Consider the following 20,884-nt stretch of genomic DNA (forward strand, 5'->3'; position numbering starts at 1 on the left):
GGGAAGGCCAGGAATCATGACATTAAAATATCAAGAGAGTTAAAAAAGGGAAGAATAAAGACCAATATGACCAAAACATGAAGAATGGAAAGAAGAGTCACCCAGATCCATGAAGATTTTGAGGACTATGTAAATAAAAGAATAGCTTTTATCTTGCAGAGAATAATTGTATACTTACTCTATAGTGAGAGAAAATTTCTAAGACACATTTAGAGAGAAAAAGGATAAGTGTAACAGGGCATTCCAAGGAATACTAGTTCCACAGACCACTGTTAAGAACACAGGATCAAGGACATTAGGCAATGCCTTCCTCATTAATCAGCCGTTTCTGTAGAATCTTCCTCACAATTTGTTGTCTGTCTCAGCAAATACCCTTGACTTTCTTCTATCTGTACTGCTATGACTCTTCTTGCCAGGACTTTGACAAGCATTCCAGCATTCACTTCTGAATCTCAGTGCTCAGTCAACAACCACAGGGGCCTTTCAAAAGGCAAGTTTGACCACATTCTTGTCTCCAAACAATTACATGCTTCCAAAGCAGTGTCTACCTCTCCTTCCAGCACTTTTACACTATGAATTATTTATTTTAATCTCCATATTTATATTCTCCACCAGGTTCATTAGGTAAGGACGATTTCTGTCTTGTTCCCTAAGTACCTCCCCTAACAATACTAAAAAGAGATGCTGCTGACTGAGGAGTCAGGACCTTCAAGGTACCATCTACATTGAGACAGCTCACAGGTGTCTCTCCACCTAGCTTCACCATATTTGCCTCTTCTCTGTGTGGGGGCCGTCACATAGGGTTAGTGTTCCTTGCTTTCAACACATTTGTGGAAATGCATTCCTTAAAAATAATTTCTTTTGCTTTGTTTAATGTCCAATAAGGCCTTTTTTGAAAGTACAGTGGTTAAAATAAAAGTAAAGCACTATTAAGTACTCACAAACAAACCAACACTCAACTAAGATGCTCAGAACTCACCCATAAGAGATTCCCCATTTCTCTTTATTAATTTCTTCAACAAATTAAAAAAAGGGGATGTACTTCCTCTCAATACACTTGTCCCCAGCTCTTATAAACCATTAATTGCAGAGGAGCACAAGAGGTATTTTAAGGCTAAAATAAACTGTTATGCAAGCTTGGTATTATGAAGATAGAGGAGTTCACAATGGTGGAGTTATACAAATCTATACATGTGGTAAAACAACCCGGAACTACAAATACATGCTGAACCAGTATCAATGTCCTTGGTTTTGATACTGCACTATGATTACATAAGAGTCTCACGCCATGGGGAGCACAAGGTAAAGGGTGTACATGGTGTGTCTCTAAGCTATCTTGCCAACTTCCTCTGAATTTGTAATTACTTAAAAATCAAAAAAAGTTTAAAAGAAGGAAACACCCATTCTGTGGCACAACCAAAAACAATGTCTAAAACACACCATGTATTGATTTTTAGCTATCACAATCTCAGCTGTGTCCACATATAAAATGCAAGAAAGTAAACTAAAATTATATCAAGAAAAACATAGCTACGGCTAAAGAGTGAAAAGGAATATGCTGTTTAAAAAAAAATGCTCACTTACCACCTATAATTCATAAGAATGACCACCTATTGATGATTTTGGACTGTCAGATTCATCTTCCCATTTATAATTTTATTTGTCTTGTATTAAAATTCATTTTCTATGCTGTATCATTGGTCTTCAGGTCTGTTTCAGTGCTATTCTTGTTACTAGAGCTCTGTAGTATAATTTAAGGTCTGGTATCATGATGCCTCCTGCTCCACTTTTGCTAAAGATTGCTTTGGCTACTCTGGGCCTCTTATTTTTCCAAATGAATTTCATTATTGCTTTTTCTATTTTTATGAAGAACACTATTAGAACCTTAATAGGAACTGCATCAAATCTGTATAGCACTTTTGGTGGTATGGCCATTTTGACAATATTAATTCTACCTATCCAAGAACATGGGAGATCTTTCCATCTTCTAAGGTCTTCTTCAATTTCTTTCTTTAGTGTTCTATAGTTTTAATTATAGTGGTCTTTCGCCTTTTTTATTAGATTGATTCCCAAACATTTTCTTTTCTCTGAGGCTATTGTGAATGGGATAATTTCTTTTTCAGTTGATTCATCACAGATATATAAGGTTGGAAATGATTTATGGGTGTTAATATTATATCCTGCTACTTTGCTGAATTCATTTATGAGTTCTAGAAGTTTCCTAGTGAAGTTTTGGGGGTCTTCTAAATATAGACTCATGTCCTTGGCAAATAGTGGTAGTTTAAGTTCTTCTTTTCCTACTTGTATCTTTTTAATTTCTTTTTTCTAATTGCTCTGGCTAGGGTTTCCAGGATTATGCTGAATAGAAGTGGTGAAAGAGGGCATCCCTGTCTTGCTCCAGTTTTTAGAAGGAATGCTTCCAGTTTTTCTCCATTTAGACAAACTCACATAAACATAGTTATCTCATCCTAGACAGAGATGTCATAAATATACACTGGAGAAAAAGAGAGCCTCTTTCAACAAATGATGCTGGAAAAACTGGAAATGCATATGTAATAAAATGAAATTAGATCCCTATTCTCACCATGCACAAAACTTGTCTCTTAAGTGGCTCAAAGAACTAAGCATTAGACTAGAGACCCTGTGCCTACTAGAAGAAAAAGTAGGCCCAAATCTCCATCATGTTGGCTTAGGAACCAAATTCTCAACTAGACTATGAAAGTGCAAAAAGTAAAATCAAGAATCAATAAATGGGATAGTATCAAACCAAAAAGCTTCTTCACAGCAAAGGAAACAATAAAGAATTGAAGACAGAGCCTACAGAATGGGAAAAAAATCTTTGCCACCTGCCCCTCAAATACAGCATTAATTTCCAGGATATATAAAGAACTCAAAAAACTTAACACCAATAAAATAAAATAACCCAATCAATAAACAGGCAAAGGAATTAAATGGATGCTTCACAGAAGAAGAAATATAAATGGTTGACAGATATATGAAAAAATGTTCACCATCACTAGCAATTAGAGAAATGCAAATTAAAACTACACTGAGATTTCATCTCACTCCAGTCAGAATGGCAGGTATAAAGAATATAACTAACAAAAAATGTTGCCAAGGATGTGGAGGGAAAAGATACACTTGTATATCAGTGGTGGACTACAAATTGGTGCAAGCACCCTGGAAAACAATAGATTCCTCAGAGAACTTGGAATGGAACCACCATTTGACCTAGTTATCCCACTCCTCAGCATATACCCAAAGGACTTAAAATCAGCATACTACAGTGACACAGCCACATCAATGTTCATAGCAGCTCAATTCACAATAGCTAATCCATGGAACCAACCTAGGTGCCCTTCAATAGATGATTGGATGAAGAAAATGTGATATAAACACACAACAAATATTTCTCAGCCAAGAAGAAGAATGAGAATACAGCATTTGCCTGATAAATGGATGGAACTGGAGGCAATCATGTTAAGTGAAATAAGCCAATCCCAAAAAAACCAAAGGCTTAATGTTCTCTAGTATGCAGATGCTGAATCACAATGGGGGAAATGGAGGTTCACCAGATTGGTTAGGGGGTATGAAGGGAAGGAATGGGAAATGGAAAAGATAGTAGAATGAATTAGACATAACTTTGCTATGTTAATGTATGAATATATGACCAGTGTACCTCCACATTATGTATAACCACAAGAATTGGAACTTTATACTCCATGTATGTATGATATGTCATAATACGTTCTACTGTCATGTATAACTAATAAGAACAAATTTTAAAAATAGAGAGACCAAAAAACAAAATCCATTTCCTAAATCATATAATGTGAACAGAGGTAGGGAAGTTCCCTACAATCAGCAGTAGGGGGCTGGGGTGGTGGCTCAGTGATAGAGCACTCGCCTAGCATGAGCAAGGCCCTGGGTTCGATCCTCAGCACCACATAAAAAAAATAAATAAAATAAAGGTATTGTGTCCAACTACAACTAAAAAATAATTTTTTTTTATTGTTGGTCGTTCAAAACATTACACAGTTCTTAATACATCATCTTTCACAGTTTGATTCAAGTGGGTTAAAAAATAATTTTTTTAAAATCAGTAGTAGGTACCAAGAGAAGCCACTTGGCATTTAAAAAATAATTTAAAAAGTGATAATCTAGCCAGAGATATAATCAATTCTCCGTTTGATTAATATCACTGGTTCTTTCCCAAAGGAGGTTCTTAAATATGGTGAAGAAATACAAAAAAATGTCTAATGTTAGATGAATAAGAATAAATCATCGGCCTGTAGCTACACATGTTGTAAATGTTTATGGTACTGTTTGGAACAGGTAATTTTTCCCTTCTACAGTAGAAAGTTAGAAAGTATTTTTTCCATTTCTAAAAAGAAGAGATAAAATATGATTGGTGTCACATAAATAGGAGCAGTGAAAAACAGAAAAAGAAAATTGAGACTCTTGAAACAACTCACATTTATATTTTATACATGTTTTACACACACACACACATACACACACACACACACACAGACATGAGAACTCCTTACTACAGTTATAAATCTTTAACTGAAAGAGCCACATATTCCAGGCACAGAAGCTAACACACTATTTTGACCCCCTAAATACTAAAAATACGTCTCTAATTCTTTACCACCTTTCCTTTCATATTACCTGATAGTTATCGCTGACAAACACATTCAGGGGTGACAAGACAAGCTGCAGCATGGTCTCCCGAAATCCTTTTTTCATTTCAAAGCATAGTCTTTCCAAGAAAGCAGTAGGGCACTCAGGACCATCAGTAGTTCCATGCTAACAAAGTACCACAAGACAGAAGAAGTTAAAGAGGAACAGAATATTAGAAAAACAAAATCACTTCTCATGATTAAGGGAATTTGCTTTTTCAAAGGGAAAAACAGTGTATGTCACCAAAAATAACTACTCTGCACAAGCAAGGACATTTGCTGTCCTTGGCCCCAGAGGTGCCTTCTCTGCTACACAGTGCTGGCATGTGAAATGGAGCAAATTGTTCCAGGGCATTCTCCTCCCTATATGGCCTGATCTCAATGCTCCTGGTTCTTGGGGCCATACAATCTCAGTCCAATTCAGTCTCCAAGCCCCGTGAGTGCCAAGGGCATTCTCAGAGTGAACCAGGATGCTGGGCTGGATCTACACCTCTGCCCAATTCATCCTCTGGGGTCAAGCCTGAGCTTGATTTTGTAACAGGTTCACCATAAGGACCCAAATTGATATGGGGTCTGGAGACAAGAACTAAGAAAATGTGATGTCCTAGACCAGCTTTCTAACAGTGAAAGGGATAAAGTCTAAATTTCTGTAATCTAAGCTGTTTCCTTTTAAAGGGGTGTGTGTGTGTGTGTGTGTGTGTGTGTGTGTGTGTGTGTGTGCGCGCGCGCGCGCGTGTGCGGACGCATACGCCTGCACCTGAACACACACAGAGACTCCTATGCTGAATGGAGGCCCTAATACACTGTTAGAACTCTCTTGATCTGTAAATACTTACAACAGGAAGACGCCCGTGAACTTTGTACAAATTAACCAGTACAGTAATGTCCCAAGGACGCAGGGTGAGAGGGTGAACTGGCTTGGCTGAACCTTCACTTTCCTTCTTTTCGTTCTCCATTCCAACAGCAGTCCATCCCGAGCTGGATGATGTGGACAGTGACAGCACAGGGCTGGAGATGACCTCTTCAAAATCCATGTACATGTCATCTTCCCCAAAGTAGTTCTCCTGTAAATATTAAGAAAAAACAAGCTGGCATTACAAGAGCTAAGTAATACTTTCACTCATGGGCCTGAATTCGTAAACTATGAACCACCCTCACCTAGTATATTTAATTAAAAATGAAAATGTCAGGTCTACTTTCATAATTTGGAAAAAACATTAGAAAATAATTATTCAGTAGCACAAAAAGTAAAAGACTACAGAGTTTATAGTAAGTGTCACAACATAACTCCCCAATTATAGCAGAAAGCATGATTTAGTTCCTCAAGAGACCTCTGAAGATCTGTGGTGGGACGGAGAGGCAGCTCCGTGGCAAAGCTCTTGCCTAGTACATATGAGCCCCTGAGTTTCATTCCCAGCCCACAAATAAGAAAAAAGAAAGTTTTTATGGCTCAATAACTTTCAGTGTTTACTCTATAGTGCCCAAGGCAATATGTAGGGACATCTTTTGAGGAAAGTGAAAGTCAATTTGGATGACTCTTAATAAATATTATCCAGTTGTAATATTTATCCAGAAATGTTTTAACAGTTTTAATAAGAATGTCTAATTTTAGTTACTGATTAAATAAATGTTATCAACAGTTATCAAATTTCCTTTCATACAATTCACTAGTTATTTAATGTGGAAGTGTGTCAACTATTTTGTGATTCTTTTGCATCAGACATTAAAATTTGACTTTTAAGAAACAGATTTAGCTTCAACTGAAATCATCTTTTTCCCATTGACTGTGAATTTATATTTTGTTTATTTAACCTATCAGTAGTAAAGTTGTTAAATAGCCTTGCTAACATTGTTAACTGTTATCTATTAAAGGGGGACCAAATCAGTATTTCAATAAATTCTGCAGCAGAGTTACTGACAAATTTGTTTTCTAACTAGGGTTATGGACACCAGGTTATAACATCTTTTCTTAGGAAAGGACGTTGAAGGTCTTAAAGTCCTACAACTAATGAGAATACTGTATTCAAACTCCAAATCCACTGACTCATAAAACCAGGAGTTTTCCCTGTATTCTTCTCTGCTGTCCACTGCTTAAAAATAATAATAATAATAATAATAAAGGAAAATAAACACTGAGCTGTATCTTCAAACCCAACATATAATTTTTACAACTAAACAGAAATAGCCTTCACTGTTGATTAAACTCAAAAGAATTCAGAACGGGAGTTATCACTTAGATCATTTGGGAACCTTTTCAAAATGCACTCGTTTCTCTTGCTCCTGAAGACTGGCTCAGCAGGTCTGCAATAGGCATGAGTTCCAGAGGCAGGTACAGGGGAAAACATCCTTTGGTGACTTTACCTGCAAATGCCTCCCAAAACTACTGCATTGTTTTTAAAAAGGAAAGCACATTTGCACACACACCCTTAACCCCCAGTTACTAGGAACAAGTGCTGACAGGCTGTCACACAGAGGGGGCTTTCTGCTATAATTGATGGGTTATGTTGTGACACTTTCCCTTCCTCTACTAAGGAAAGCTAGAACAAATTCCACCCAGGAAAGTAGTCTCAGTGTACTGCTACTCAACCCTGCCTACAACGGAAGAAAAGACACCCGGTTCTGACATGTTGAAAATGACTTCAAGCTGGCGCTGAGCGGCCATGCTGTCCACACCTGCAGCAGGCCTCGCGGCTCCATCAAATCTTCTCAGATGTTAAAGCATGTTCAGCACAGTCTTTTTGCAGAGCTCTTTGCAGAGGTAATGCCAGGATCACTTTCTCTGGTGGATTTTCGAAATCACTTTTTTAAACATAATCTCACAAATACAGTGATTTTATAATTTCTTTGTGTTTAATTTTGATAACTAAGTAAATCTCAATTAACATGGATTTTCACACTCCCTTAGTTTTTCACCTATATATGAATTTCATCATAGAATGTACATGAAATAATGTACTCAAAAATGACATATATATATATGCAAATCAAAAATGACATATATATATGCAAAATCAAAAATGACACATATATATGCAAAAATGCCTAAATTCCAAAGTTTTTAAATTCTAACACTGATACTAACTAAAACATAAGTAATACATTAAAACAAACAAATGCCCTTTGCCATCACTTGGTCTCTGAGGTCTCAGAGCCACCCTTCCTGCTTCCATGAGTTCTAAGGGAAAGATCATAGAATTCCAGAGTGACGATTCTGATGAATGCCACAACCATGGAAGTCAGGATTAATCACCTGAGAGTGCTTCTGGCATACGACAGAGAAAATGCCAGGAGATGCCCCAGAAGCCAGCAAGGGAAGAACAGGATCTGAAGGGAGGGCCAGAAGCAGCTGGCTCCAAACAGTCTCAGAGACAAGTGCACCCACTGGGAAAGGAAGGACTTCTGGGAAGCAAAGAGAGGGCGTCAGGACCCAGGAAAGACAGTGGGAGTATCTGGAGCCACAGAGCCTGGGAAAGGAAGTACCTCAGGGCATATGAAGAGATCAGCGACTCTGAGGAGAAGACTGATCTCTTTAGGGGTGTGACCTGCCTGTGATGAGAAGCAAAATGTGGTGGCCTTTTGCAGTCACAGGCATGGCTGTGAACTCTCCAACTCCTGACCCTCAGGGGTATTAGCAAGTGAAAGGAAGAATTCGCAACATTAAAAACCTAAACATTATTTGTTCTTACTATATGTTATGTATTCTGTTAACACTGTTCTTGCTGTGTGCCCTGCAGTCTGTTAGATATTAGAGTTTTGTTGAGCAAGACATATACCTAATGCATTCATTTGACTGTGTGTCCATATGCCTATTTTCAAAAACAAGTATTGTCAGATATTCTCTATATTGACCAGCACTACCTTTCCTTTGCTCCAGGTGGGACTACCAAAGATGTAGGTTTTTAATTCCAGACTTTTTTGCCTCAGTACTCGCGCGCGCACACACACACACACACACACAGAGTATCACTGTGGACATCTCTCCTCTACTTTGCCCCACTGCTAAGTTCCCTGTCAGGACAAGTTCCCTTCAATCTGTTTCCTGTTCAGCACATGCTCCATGCTGCAAACTCTCTTCCTTCATTTAACCTGCATCAGTCACCAACAATTAATAAACATTTGCAAATGTTTCCCTAAAAAAAAAAAGAAAAAAGAAAGAAAGAAACAGAATTTAAGGTAGAATAATATCACTATATCAGCACTGAATTTTAAGGTACACAAAGACAGAAACAAAATTACATACATTCCTTATAAAAAGCAGAGTTCATTGGGCTGGGCAAATTTTTTGCCTATTATGTTTTCAATATATATTTAATATGTATGTCAAAACTTGAAATTTTCCAATTTGCTTTGATAGTTTATACAAGTTCTAAATTAATTTAGTGAATGCACATACCAATATTCTTTATATATATATATATATATATATATATATATATATATATATATATATATAAATTTTAGTTTTAGGCAGACACAATATCTTTATTTTACATTTATGTGGTGCTGAGGATCCAACCCAGTGCCTCATGCATGCTAGACAAGCGCTCTACTACTGAGCCACAATCCTATCCCCCAATACATTCTTTAGCAAACTTTGATACTACTAAAAAGTACGTATCCAAACATAAGCAACTATCAACAGAAGCCACATCTGTAGAGTAGAATTTATAAAGAAATCTAAACAGAGACATATACATCTTTCTTTATATTTTTCTTGGTTACAGTCCTCTTATTTTTGGTAAGTATGTATTACTATAAATCTTTTAAAATAAAAAATTGGCATTCAATGTGCACATGGCAATGCAAAAACAAAGTTAATATCCAATAATATTCAAAACCTGATATTATACTGCAGTGACACCCTCAGCCTGCTAATTAAATCATTACTTACATTTAATTAAAATATAAATCAGCCTCATTAGTGAGATTATAGCTAAATTTGTAAATAATCCTTTTATAGCTACTCATGTGAAATCCCAAGAAAGTCAGATATTGAAAGAAAATTTGAAGAATATTTTAGGTGAAACAGTGGTCATAAAAAAGAAAACACTGTGTATATGTGTGCATTTTCCCCTTTGAACACATAGGTTTACTCCTTTAGGAATCTCCTTGACTGTCCTTCCTTGTCCAACCCTGACCACCCTAGTCCCTTCTCCAGAATTCATTACCACTATTACTGTATTATTAACTAAGTATTCAGTACCCAAATCTCAGCATCTGTGAAACTGCAACAGGATACAAATAAATAAGCAATGTAAGATTAGACCCACTCTAACATCCCTCCCATGAGTAACCCTACTGTTTATGGTGTTTTTAATCTCTTCCTGATCACAGATATGGTAAACAACCAATAGTTCAATGAAAATTAAAGCAAAGTAAAAGTGCAAAATTCTGGGGAAATGTAAAATTTGGTGAAACTGCTGCTAAGTGATGTTGGAAAACTGCTCTCCTCAATGCTTCCAGTGATAAACAAGGATCTGGAAGAGTTCATTACCAAAAAGAACAGCAAAACAACAAGAACCACTGTGACACCAGGGAGACTGTTTTTAAGTGTGATTTGAATAACAGAAGAATTAAAGTAATCTCTGGAAAACAGGTGAAGTCTTCAAATATTTTTCTAAAAATAGCCTCTCTTCATAATCATGCTACACATATCAACCTTAAAGTGCTATCACACTGTGCAATTACATAGTTTCAGTGGAAAAATTATGCCAAACGAATCAACACTTGATTTATTCTTTGTTCTAAGAAGTGGTGCATATTAATTCAGAAACTAAATTTGACATACTCTTGCAATAAACTTATTTTCAAAGATTTGCTTTCATTTTTAAAATAAAGATCCAAACAAATCTTGGCTCATTATTAATCATGAAATGCTGATATCTTTTTTTTTGGGGGGGGGTACCAGAAATTGAACTCTGAATCACTCAAACACTGAGCCACATCCCCAGCCCTATTTTGTGTTTTATTTAGAGATAAGGTCTCACTGAGCTGCGTAGTGCCTCACAGTTCCCGAGGCTGGCTTTGAACTCACAATCCTCCTGTCTCAGCCTCCAGAGCCACTAGGATTACAGGCATGTCCCACTGCACGAAACTTATCATCTGTTTTAAATAGATTCACTTAAAATAGACTTTTCCTGATATCAATCATTCTCAATTATTCTCAGGTAAGTGTTAAAATTTGTCCACAAATCTTTCCTACTCTATCAGATATACTGTCCAGATATCTGTTACCCCTCTATCTAATTTCCTTGAAAAAAAGAAATATTATTTTAGTGCTGGCACACTAAATGCTTCAAACTAAAAAACACTAAACTCAGGAGTGTTCTTTTTAATAACTGCAGTGGATTCCAGCACAACAAGTCCAGTGAACAGGCATCACTTATCCTCAACAATTTAAATCATCCATCAAGCTATTGTGAATCCCTTTAATTTTCATTTAGAAAGCTATTATAACATTGTAAAAGCTATCTAGGTGAAGCCCCCGGCCAACATCATTCTAAATGGATACAAATTGAAAGCATTCCCTCTAATAAGGATGCCATCTTTCACCAAGTGTTCTTGAAACACTAGCCAGAGCAATTAGACAGATGAAAGAAATTAAAAGGATACGAATAAGAAAAGAAGGACTCAAATTATTACTATTGGCCAACGATATGATTCTATACCTAGAAGACCCAAAAAATTCCACCAGAAACCTTCTAGAACTAATAAATTAATTCAGCAAAGTAGAAGAATACAAAATCATAAATTATAAATCAAGGACATTTCTGTACATCAGTGACAAATCATATGAAAGAGAAAGGAGGAAAACTACCCCATTTACAATAGCCTCAAAAAAAAAAAAAAAAAACTTGGGAATCAACGAAAGAGGTAAAAGACCTCTACAATGAAAACTACAGAACACTAAAGAAATAAATTTAAAAAGACCTTAAAAAGATAAAAAGATCTCCCTTGTTCTTGGATAGGCAGAATTAATACTGTCAAAATGACCATAGTACCAAAAGCACTATACAGATTTAAAGCAATTCCAATCAAAATCCCAAGGACATTCCTCACAGAAATAGAAAAGGCAATCATGAAATACATCTGGAAAAATAAGAGACCCAGAATAGCTAAAGCAATCTTTAGCAAGAAGAGTGAAGCAGGCGGCATCACTATACCAGACCTTAAACTATACTACAGAGCAACAGTAACAAAAACAGTATGGTGTTGGCACCAAAACAGACTGGTAGACTGAAGGTACAGAACAGAGGACACAGAGACTAAGCCACATAATTACAGTTATCTTATATTAGTCAAAGGTGCCAAAAGCATATATTGGAGAAAGATATCCTCTTCAACAAATGGTGCTGGGAAAACTGGAAATCGATATGAAACAAAATGAAATTAAGCCCCTATCTCTCACCATGCAAAAAACTCAACTCAAAGTGGACCAACGGCCTAGGAATTAAACCAGAGACCCTGTGCCTAATAGAAGAAAAAGTAGGCCCAAATCTCCATCATGCTGGATTAGGCCGTGACTTCCTTAGTAATACTTCTGAAGCACAAGAAGTAAAATCAAAAATCAATAAATGGGATGGATTCAAACTAAAAAGCTTCTTCTCAACAAAAGAAACAATCAGTGAGGTGACTAAAGAACCTACAGAATGGGAGCAAAGTTTTACCCCTCACACATCAGATAGAGCATTAATCTCTAGGATACATAAAGAACTCAAAAATCTTAATACCAAAAAAACAAATAACCCAATCAATAAATGGGCCAAGGAACTTAACAGACACTTCTCAGAAAATAATATACTATTAATCATCATATATTAATCAATATATGAAAAAGTGTTCAACATCTCTAGCAATTAGAGAAATGCAAGTCAAAACTACTCTTAAGATTTCCTCTCACTCCAGTCAGAATGGCACCTATTATGAATACAAACAATGATAAGTGTTGGCGAGGATATGGGGAAAAAGGCACACTCATACAATGCTGGTGGGACTGCAAATTGGTGCAGGCAATATGGAAAGCAGTATGGAGATTCCTTGGAAATCTAGGAATGGAACCACCATTTGACCCAGCTATCCCACTCCTTGGTCTATACCCAAAGGACTTAAAAACAGCATACTACAGGGACACAGCCACATCAATGTTTATAGCAGCACAATTCACAATAGCTAAACTGTGGGACCAACCTAGCTGCCCTTCAGAGTGGATGAATAAATAAAGAAAATGTGATATATATACACAAGGGAATATTACTCAGCAATAAATAATAAAATCATTGCATCTGCAGGTAAATAGATGGAGTTGGAGAATATAATGCTAAGTGAAATAAGCCAATCCCAAAAAACCAAATGCTGAATGTTTTCTCTGATATAAAGGAGAATGATTCATACTGGAAGGAATAGACGAACTTCAGACAGGGCAAAGGGGAGGGAGGAGAAGGGACAGGATATGGAGGTAAGAAAGATGGTGGAATGAGATGGACATCATTACCTTAAGTACATGTATGAAGACATGAATGGCATGACTTTACTTTGTGTGCAATAGAGACATGAAAAATTGTGCTGTTTGTATAATAAAAATTGAAATGCATTCTGTTGTCACATATAACAAATTAGCATAAATAAAATAAATTCAAAAAAAATAAGTTCTTTTAAAATCATACCTTTACACATAAAAAGGCATTTAGCAGAGGCCCATAGAGAGTTATCTGAGAATCTGGGGAGAGCTCCATTTCTACATGAAGTTTATCAGGCGGAAGTTCTGCGGGGTCAACAGGAGGGCGTGCAGAAGCAGAGGGAGAGGAAGCCACTCTGTCTGCAGCCTTCTGGGCTGGCCTCAACACAGACAGCATTGTTTCTTCCATCTCTGACACTAGCATAAATGGAGGAAGAAGAAGAGATTAATGTTTAAAGAAGGAGAAAATGACCTCTTAGAAGTTCTTCAAGCCAATATTCAGTAAAACATAATACTTAGCAAATGCAAAATCAAATAATCTTGATAATATCTACAGTAATATAATACAAACAGACCTGAGGGTCTAAAAATTAAGAAAGCAAAGAATAGACTTCATTGAAATATGGAGGTAAATGCATATATCAGATTGCATAGAACCAATGAAAAGTTCCTGTTAACATAAGCAACTTTCTCATTAGGTCCCTACAATATAAATTTGAGTTACTATTAGTTCTTAAGTATATTCAGGCATTAAACTACAAAGCTGTTTTCATATAAATAACTGGTAAGACACAGAATGACATTATCAAGTCACCACACATGTAAACAACTATCAACACTATTCTTTGAAACTTAACACACTGGGAAAAGAAACAAAGAAAATATCACTTGACTCTTGTTGTTTTTTGTGTCTCAGGTAACAGGGAAAATTACCTTCAGGAAAATATAAGTTACATGAAAGTTTTAGGCATTTCAATTGAGGCTTCCCAAATACACAGATTCTCACACACCTTGTTTCCTAATCATTAGAGCATTGGAGTGGCAGGTCTTGAGACACCTATTTCTTCAACTCCAAACTGAGAATAATATCCACCTCACAGAGTTGTGATAAGGATTAAATGAGATAAAATAAGCCAGAAAACTACTTGGCCCAGTGCCTGATTATATAGTAAATGCTCAATAAAGGTTAGCTATTCAAAATTATTTTGCAGATTATAAATTTATATAATTATTTTAGAAGAATAAATGCACTTCCAAATTTTTTATTTTCTGTATTTTTAATGATTATCAATCATAATAACCACTAATTCAAAGTATAAATTACATAAAAGCACTTACATGATTGTTTCAGCTGTTCATCTGCCTTTTGCGGATAAATTGGATGCCAGGTGTAATCAATTGTAAGCAGTACACTTGGAACAGTCCAGCACTCAACCCAACCAGCTCTTTGAAGAATAAGAAAGTTTCTGGTCAGATACTTATTCCTTTAATTGTATACAGACACTAAGTACAGATAATGAAACTTAATAATTAGTATTTTAAAGAAGAAGAAATGTTTCTCCACATGTAAGTACAAAACGCTTAGGTCTCTGATTGTCATGTACTCACTTCTCCTGAGTGATATTGCGCCACTTTGGTTTAACTGTTTTCTGGCCACTCTGGCATTCAGCAGGAATACCAGCGTCAGGACCCATCTTATTCGGGTGACAATTCTTTACCAGCATAAATAATGAATATTTACTAGGGTGGCAATCTGGTAGAAACAAATGAAGATCAACATCTTCTCCCTAAAACACAATACATAATAACCTAAAGTAATAAATTCAGTACATACATATGTCAGGTCACTACTTAGAGCCAAAACTATAATAATCTTAAAAAAAATTAAAATGGAAATAAAATTTAAATGATAAATGCCTGGAATAAGGTTTTACATTGTCTAAAACCTAAATACTTATTTAGGTTTTAGTCAATTTTAAAAAAAGAGAGAAACAGTATAGTTTCCACATAACAGTAAAGAGATCATCTTTCATGGTGACCCGTGAATATTTTATCTGAAACTCACTTGGGGGGAGAGGAGCTCACTAATACAGGCTCAAATGGAACATGTTCTGTAGTCTTCAAAATTTAAAAGGCAGTATTGTTATGGCTAGGAGTGAGGCATCCCTCAAGGCTCCTGTGCTGATGCAGGACTGTTCAGAGGTGCAGGGCCTAGACATGACCGGTCTTTCTAGTCTGCATGGACTGGCTGGTGATGACTGCATCAGGCAGGGCGTGGCAAGCAGGAGGGAAGTTCATCCTGCAAGAATGCGTCTGCCCTGAGCCTCTTTCCTCTGGCTCCTTCCTGGCCTGCTGCGTTCCTCTGCCTCACCTCAAGCCCAGAGCAATGGACTCAGGTGACCATGCACTACACCTCTGGAACATGAGTCAAAATAAACTTTTCCTCCTCTGAATTGTTCTTCTTAGTTACGTTGGTCATAGCTATACAAAGCTAATTAATACAAATATCATTGCCTTTAATTTTTAATAAGTCTCTTCTTCAACTGATGTTGAATAACTCTTAATTGGCATACCAGAAGGATCATAACTGGGTTTCCCTTTTTTCTATATTGCCAGTGTTCAATATCCAACTTGGCAACTTACTAGCTACAGGACAAGTTGTATAAACTCTGTTTCTCTGTTTTCCAATCTATAAATGTAGGTAACAGCAATGACTATCTCAAAAGGCTTGTTTTGAGAAATACATGAGTTACCACAGGGAAAGAGTTCATATTATGAATGTGATGCACTCCTCTATTGTGATGTATGTAAGAAATAATTTTTAAAAACTGTAAGAAAAAAAGGTATTTTGCTTTATGTCTTTCAAATAAATGCTATTTCCTAAAGAAAAAGAAGAAAAGAAAATATGGCATTGCCTCTGGAGGTGTGCTCTGTGATCCTGCCTTTTATTACTTGTTTTGACAACTTGTACTTCTAACACTAACAGAATATGAAGGTGTTTGCTCATTTTGTATTTCATTAGTATTAAATAATGCATGTGATTAAAAAATATGTATTAGGCGTAAACTGCTCCTATTAATACTGCTGCTACTTTTTTTTTGCCACCATAACAAACATTAATACAACTTACTCCTGATTGTCCATTCCCTAAAATTAGATCTTCCACAAAATCATGAGTTAAGAAGTACATTAAACTTGCCTTTGAGATAAAGGGAAGGAAGGAGCTTGTGGTTGTTCTCCTTGAATTCACAGCTACAATTAGCAATCAACATAGGGAAGCATAAAATTAGTTCCTAGACCTTACAGCTAGGAGACGTTCTTAAGAGAATATAGATGAGCTACAGAGATCAGAACTGAGCACCAAGAAAATAAATAACTCTGGAGACTTTTTTTTTTAATTGGTCAATTTCTTAGGAGCTATTAACTATGAAAATAAAATAACAAGAACTCCACGACACTCATGTTAGGGACGCTGGAAGAACACTGAAATGCTTTAGGGTGGCAAGGAGACACGCAAGGGAGAGGAAAGGTAAGCCCTGGGGAGTCACACATACAAATAAACCCATGGAACTGTCAATGCAAACAGTGATACGTACTCTTAAAGAGAACCTGGTGTTACATGTAGCTGGAACAAAGTCCGTAAAAGGCAAAGAAAAATCAATGTTCAGTGTTTCCCCACAAGCTGCCAGATACACTAGAAAAAAAAAAAAAAAGTAGTAAATTTACTTTTAATGTCAATAAAATTTAAATATAAGTATTACTTTAACTGCATACCTAAACAAAATTAAATGTAAGAGAAGAAACTCAGGACAAAGCATATTCTGAAATGGTCCTGAAAGTTTCACAAGATAATGAAGGAAAAAAAAAACAATTCTAGTACCTATTAAAACTACAAAATCAATACTAATTTTCTTTGTTATTATGTATTGAAATAAAAATATTGATCCTAATTTTTTAAAATTTCTTACCATTTTCCTGTTGTTTAGTGGAACAGTCAATCCAATTGTGCTGATTAGCAGCCCAAATCATTTCAAATTGATGAAACATGATTTTAAAATTCCATGTATACGGAACAAATGAAAAAATGTCTGGAGCACTATCACTGGACCAGTCTTGAATTAAATCTAAGAACATTGGGGTACAAAACAAAGTTAAATAAAATTAAGAAAAAAATAAATACATACAGTCTAAAAACAGTCAAAATGAATTTGTCCTCTGTAGGTATAAAGAATTTTATACTAAAATATTTTCACAAAATTTATTAAACGAGTTACTAGTCAGTTTCAAATTAAAAATTTTATTCATCTAATATATCCATTTTCTCAAGAAATTTTTGAAAACAGAAAAAAATAAATGTTGCCTGATATTTTATAAATAATTCAATGCTGTAAATACGTTTCCTTCTAATTCTTTTTCTATATGGCTTTTTATACTATACTATGTTTTGTGTTGCTTTTTCACTGAAAAATACCTTCTCATGTTAATTTACTCACATTTACATAAATTTTGTTTATTAAAGAGATTTACCATTCAAGACTTGTTTTCCACACTCTTGGACATTTAGACTCTCACCAATTTTTTTTGCTACATATAACATACATGTCAGTGTGTACTTTTGTGCAAGGTGTTGTACATAGTGGATTACTCTTAGAACAGATTCCAGAGAGGGCACCACAGAGTCAAAACTGAGGAATTTTCAAGGCTGTTACAGAGCACCGAGCTGCTTCCCAAAAGAATCAACCACTTGTACTATTACCTGAAATGCACACATGCTGCATATTTCTTCATATGCTGTGCTGCATCATACTTACTCCTACCTATGTCTCTGGTTTTTTTTAATGGGGTAAGAGAAGTAGGTGGTCTTGCTATTTCATAACTGAAAAAATAAACTCATTTTAAATGAATTTATTCATTACAAATATAGTTGAACATTTTTAATGTTTATTCACAAAACAAGTATCTACTCAGCATTTAGCTGTGTATAGGGCTCTACATGGTGTGATTTAAAGGTGAATAAAACATAGCTAGGTTTTCTTAGAATTTATGATCAATCATTATTAATTGCTGATGAGTTATAGGTCTTAATTTAGTTTGTAAAACTGTGTTCATAAACTTAGTCTATTTATCTTCTGGTACCTTGTTTTCTTGTTTTTAACTGCAGAAGCAAAAGCTCTCTCTATGAAGATATTAGCTCTGATCTACACCGTGGTTTCCAAAACTCTTTCTTCTACATATCATTTATATGTACTGTATACTCCCAGGAATAATATCTTTTTTTTACAAAGGTGTCACACTCATCTTTAAAAAAAACAAAAACAAAGAAACGGGTCCTTTTTAGTGACATGTATGTTAGGACTCATGTTCACATAATAAGAGTGCGGAATGTGGTTTGCTTCAGTTCTGCCCCCAGCACATCCTCCTTTCTTTCCCTCCTCTCCTCCCCACGGTACTCCTTCCTCTACTTCACTGATCTTTCTGCGAGAGTTACAAACAGTTTTTGGTTGGGGGTATTTTTCTTTCTTTTAGTGAGTGCCTTGTGAATGTACACGACTGCGATCACATTTCACCCACGGACACAGTCACTCCACTTCTCTTCCTGTATCTCATTCCTCCTCCCTCCCCTCAATCTCCTTCTCCAGTCCACAAACCTTCCTTCTATTTTTGATGAAATTCTCTCCCCTTTTCCCTTTCTCTCTGAAAAAGGGGGAGGGAATTCCATCGAGCTCATCTGGGTGCTCACACTGTGCCACGGCACAGTGTCGTGCCTGTGAACTCAGAACTTGTGCCTGTGGAAGAAGGAACAACTGGAAGCAAAGTGACGCCACACCGACTGTGAGGCCAGACAGTGCTGGGTTGAAGCTCTGCTCTACTCCACCAGCTAAGCGATCCTGACATTATGGGTCAATCCTATCAGTTTTCTCTTTTACGGAACAAGGACAACTTCCCAGATTTATTAGGAGAACAGAGATGATTTGTGTGACATTTTAACAAAGTAACTAGCAAAATGTAAGCACTCCACAGTGGTAACATTTATTAAAGATACTTAAAGGAAAATTATAGTCTACCACTACTTAGTTTTCTTTGACTCTTAAGGGGAGTCTTTAAACTGAAAACCATGAGTGAAATTCAATAATGATTATCTTAAGTGTCTTATGTATCATAGGAATCCATTTAAAATCTAGCTGCCACATATAGAACAGGTACATATATTAGAGGGAAATTCCTGCCTTATTAAAATGGCAAAATAATCCATTTAACATCAAGCTCCAACAACTTAATATTAATTAGACATAGAGTTTCACTATATCCATAATAAAAGGCATATGGCTTTAATCTATTCTAATAAAAATGAGAAAATTCTATTTATCCAATTTACCTTCACTTCATGCAACATCATCCTTCACACGATGCTCATTCCTAACCCTTGCTTTTCAGAGCATGCCTGACTGACCTGGCTCTAGCCCACTTCCAAACCTTATTCTTTAGCATGGTACTTAGGTACTATGGCAATGTAAAATAATCTCTGGGATTAGCCAACTCCTCAGTAAAAGTTATTATTCATGAGGCTGGTTTCCTCACTTTTCTCCCTGGTAAAAATTTACAGTGTAGTACTGTTACTCAGACCTCTTATGCTGTCTAAAGTATCGTCAGCCCATATCAAGGGGTTTTGCACCAATGGATTCAATCAAGCACAAGTCAAAAAAAAAAAAATGTTTAAAGACTACATCTGCACTGAACAGGCACTGAAACTGTTTTCTTGTCATTATTCCTAAACAATACAGTGTAATAATTATATAGCATTTACATTTTGTGCTAGGTATTCTAAGTAGCAGTGATTTAAGAATGATATGTGCAGTTTACATAAAATGTGCCATTTTATGTAAGGTACTTGGGCATCCACAGATTCTAGTATCCACATGGGATCTGGAACCCATCCCCGCTGGATTCTCAGTGATGACTTGTACTGCTTTCATATCCTCTCTGCTGAAGGAAAACAAGTACCTTTAACCTGAGCAAAAAACTACATACAGGGTCTACACTCCAAAACTTGTTCTTAAATGTCTCCTCCACTTCCTAGCTTCATGAAGTTTGCCCAAGTCATTCACTGTTTCTGTGTGAATTCCTCACTGTTCACTTATGGATAATAACAACAGCTATTCCCTTGGAGTCATGCGAAGATGATACAAATAAACATGCTATGCAAAAAGCAAGATACCATGCTGATCTTAGTTAATTACCAAGTTCATTTACAAACACCATTTTGGACCTGAATACTCATCCTTATTTTCTCCAACTACCTGCAGCAGATGGTGATTTCCTCTGTGCTTAGGTCTCACATGCATTTATTAGATTCACCATTCATGTCTACCCTAATCATACATACTGTCTCATAGTGTTTCATTTGTCTGTCTAGTGCACACGCCAATGAACTTGAGATTAATAATATAACACAAAAGATGCCCATGAGTAACAGGCCCATAATTCTCTGTGGGCAGATGCCACGTTTAGTGCTTGTTTTGAACCAGTAGAATGTATGCTATTACATTTCTCTACTTTACACTACTATTAGTTAGAATAAGACGTAATTACTAATAAACATAAATTCAAGTAACTACTATCTCAGGAAACCAATGTAATTTTGTAAAGTTATTTGCCAATTACTAGTTTAACAAATGTTACTATTTTAATAACATGTGAAATTTTATAAAGATAACAGCGAATTTCTATGTTAATAAATCTTAAT

At 36.0% G+C, this 20,884-nt stretch overlaps 1 protein-coding gene across 1 annotated transcript in view; it reads right to left on the bottom strand.

The window, feature by feature from the left end:
• The window catches only part of Bltp1 (bridge-like lipid transfer protein family member 1), a 197,207-nt gene that overhangs the window by 120,807 nt on the left and 55,516 nt on the right, over positions 1–20,884 (bottom strand). Inside the window, exons 16-22 of the mRNA XM_078022155.1 lie at positions 17,109–17,264; positions 16,737–16,834; positions 14,749–14,927; positions 14,479–14,585; positions 13,349–13,557; positions 5,522–5,749; positions 4,675–4,812 (exon numbers count right to left, since the gene is read on the bottom strand). Of these exons, the coding sequence (XP_077878281.1) occupies positions 4,675–4,812; positions 5,522–5,749; positions 13,349–13,557; positions 14,479–14,585; positions 14,749–14,927; positions 16,737–16,834; positions 17,109–17,264 (1,115 nt within the window). The remainder of the gene's footprint in view (positions 1–4,674; positions 4,813–5,521; positions 5,750–13,348; positions 13,558–14,478; positions 14,586–14,748; positions 14,928–16,736; positions 16,835–17,108; positions 17,265–20,884) is intronic.

The sequence above is a fragment of the Ictidomys tridecemlineatus genome, chromosome 9 (assembly GCF_052094955.1).
Source record: "Ictidomys tridecemlineatus isolate mIctTri1 chromosome 9, mIctTri1.hap1, whole genome shotgun sequence".
NCBI classification, from domain to species: Eukaryota; Metazoa; Chordata; class Mammalia; order Rodentia; family Sciuridae; genus Ictidomys; species Ictidomys tridecemlineatus.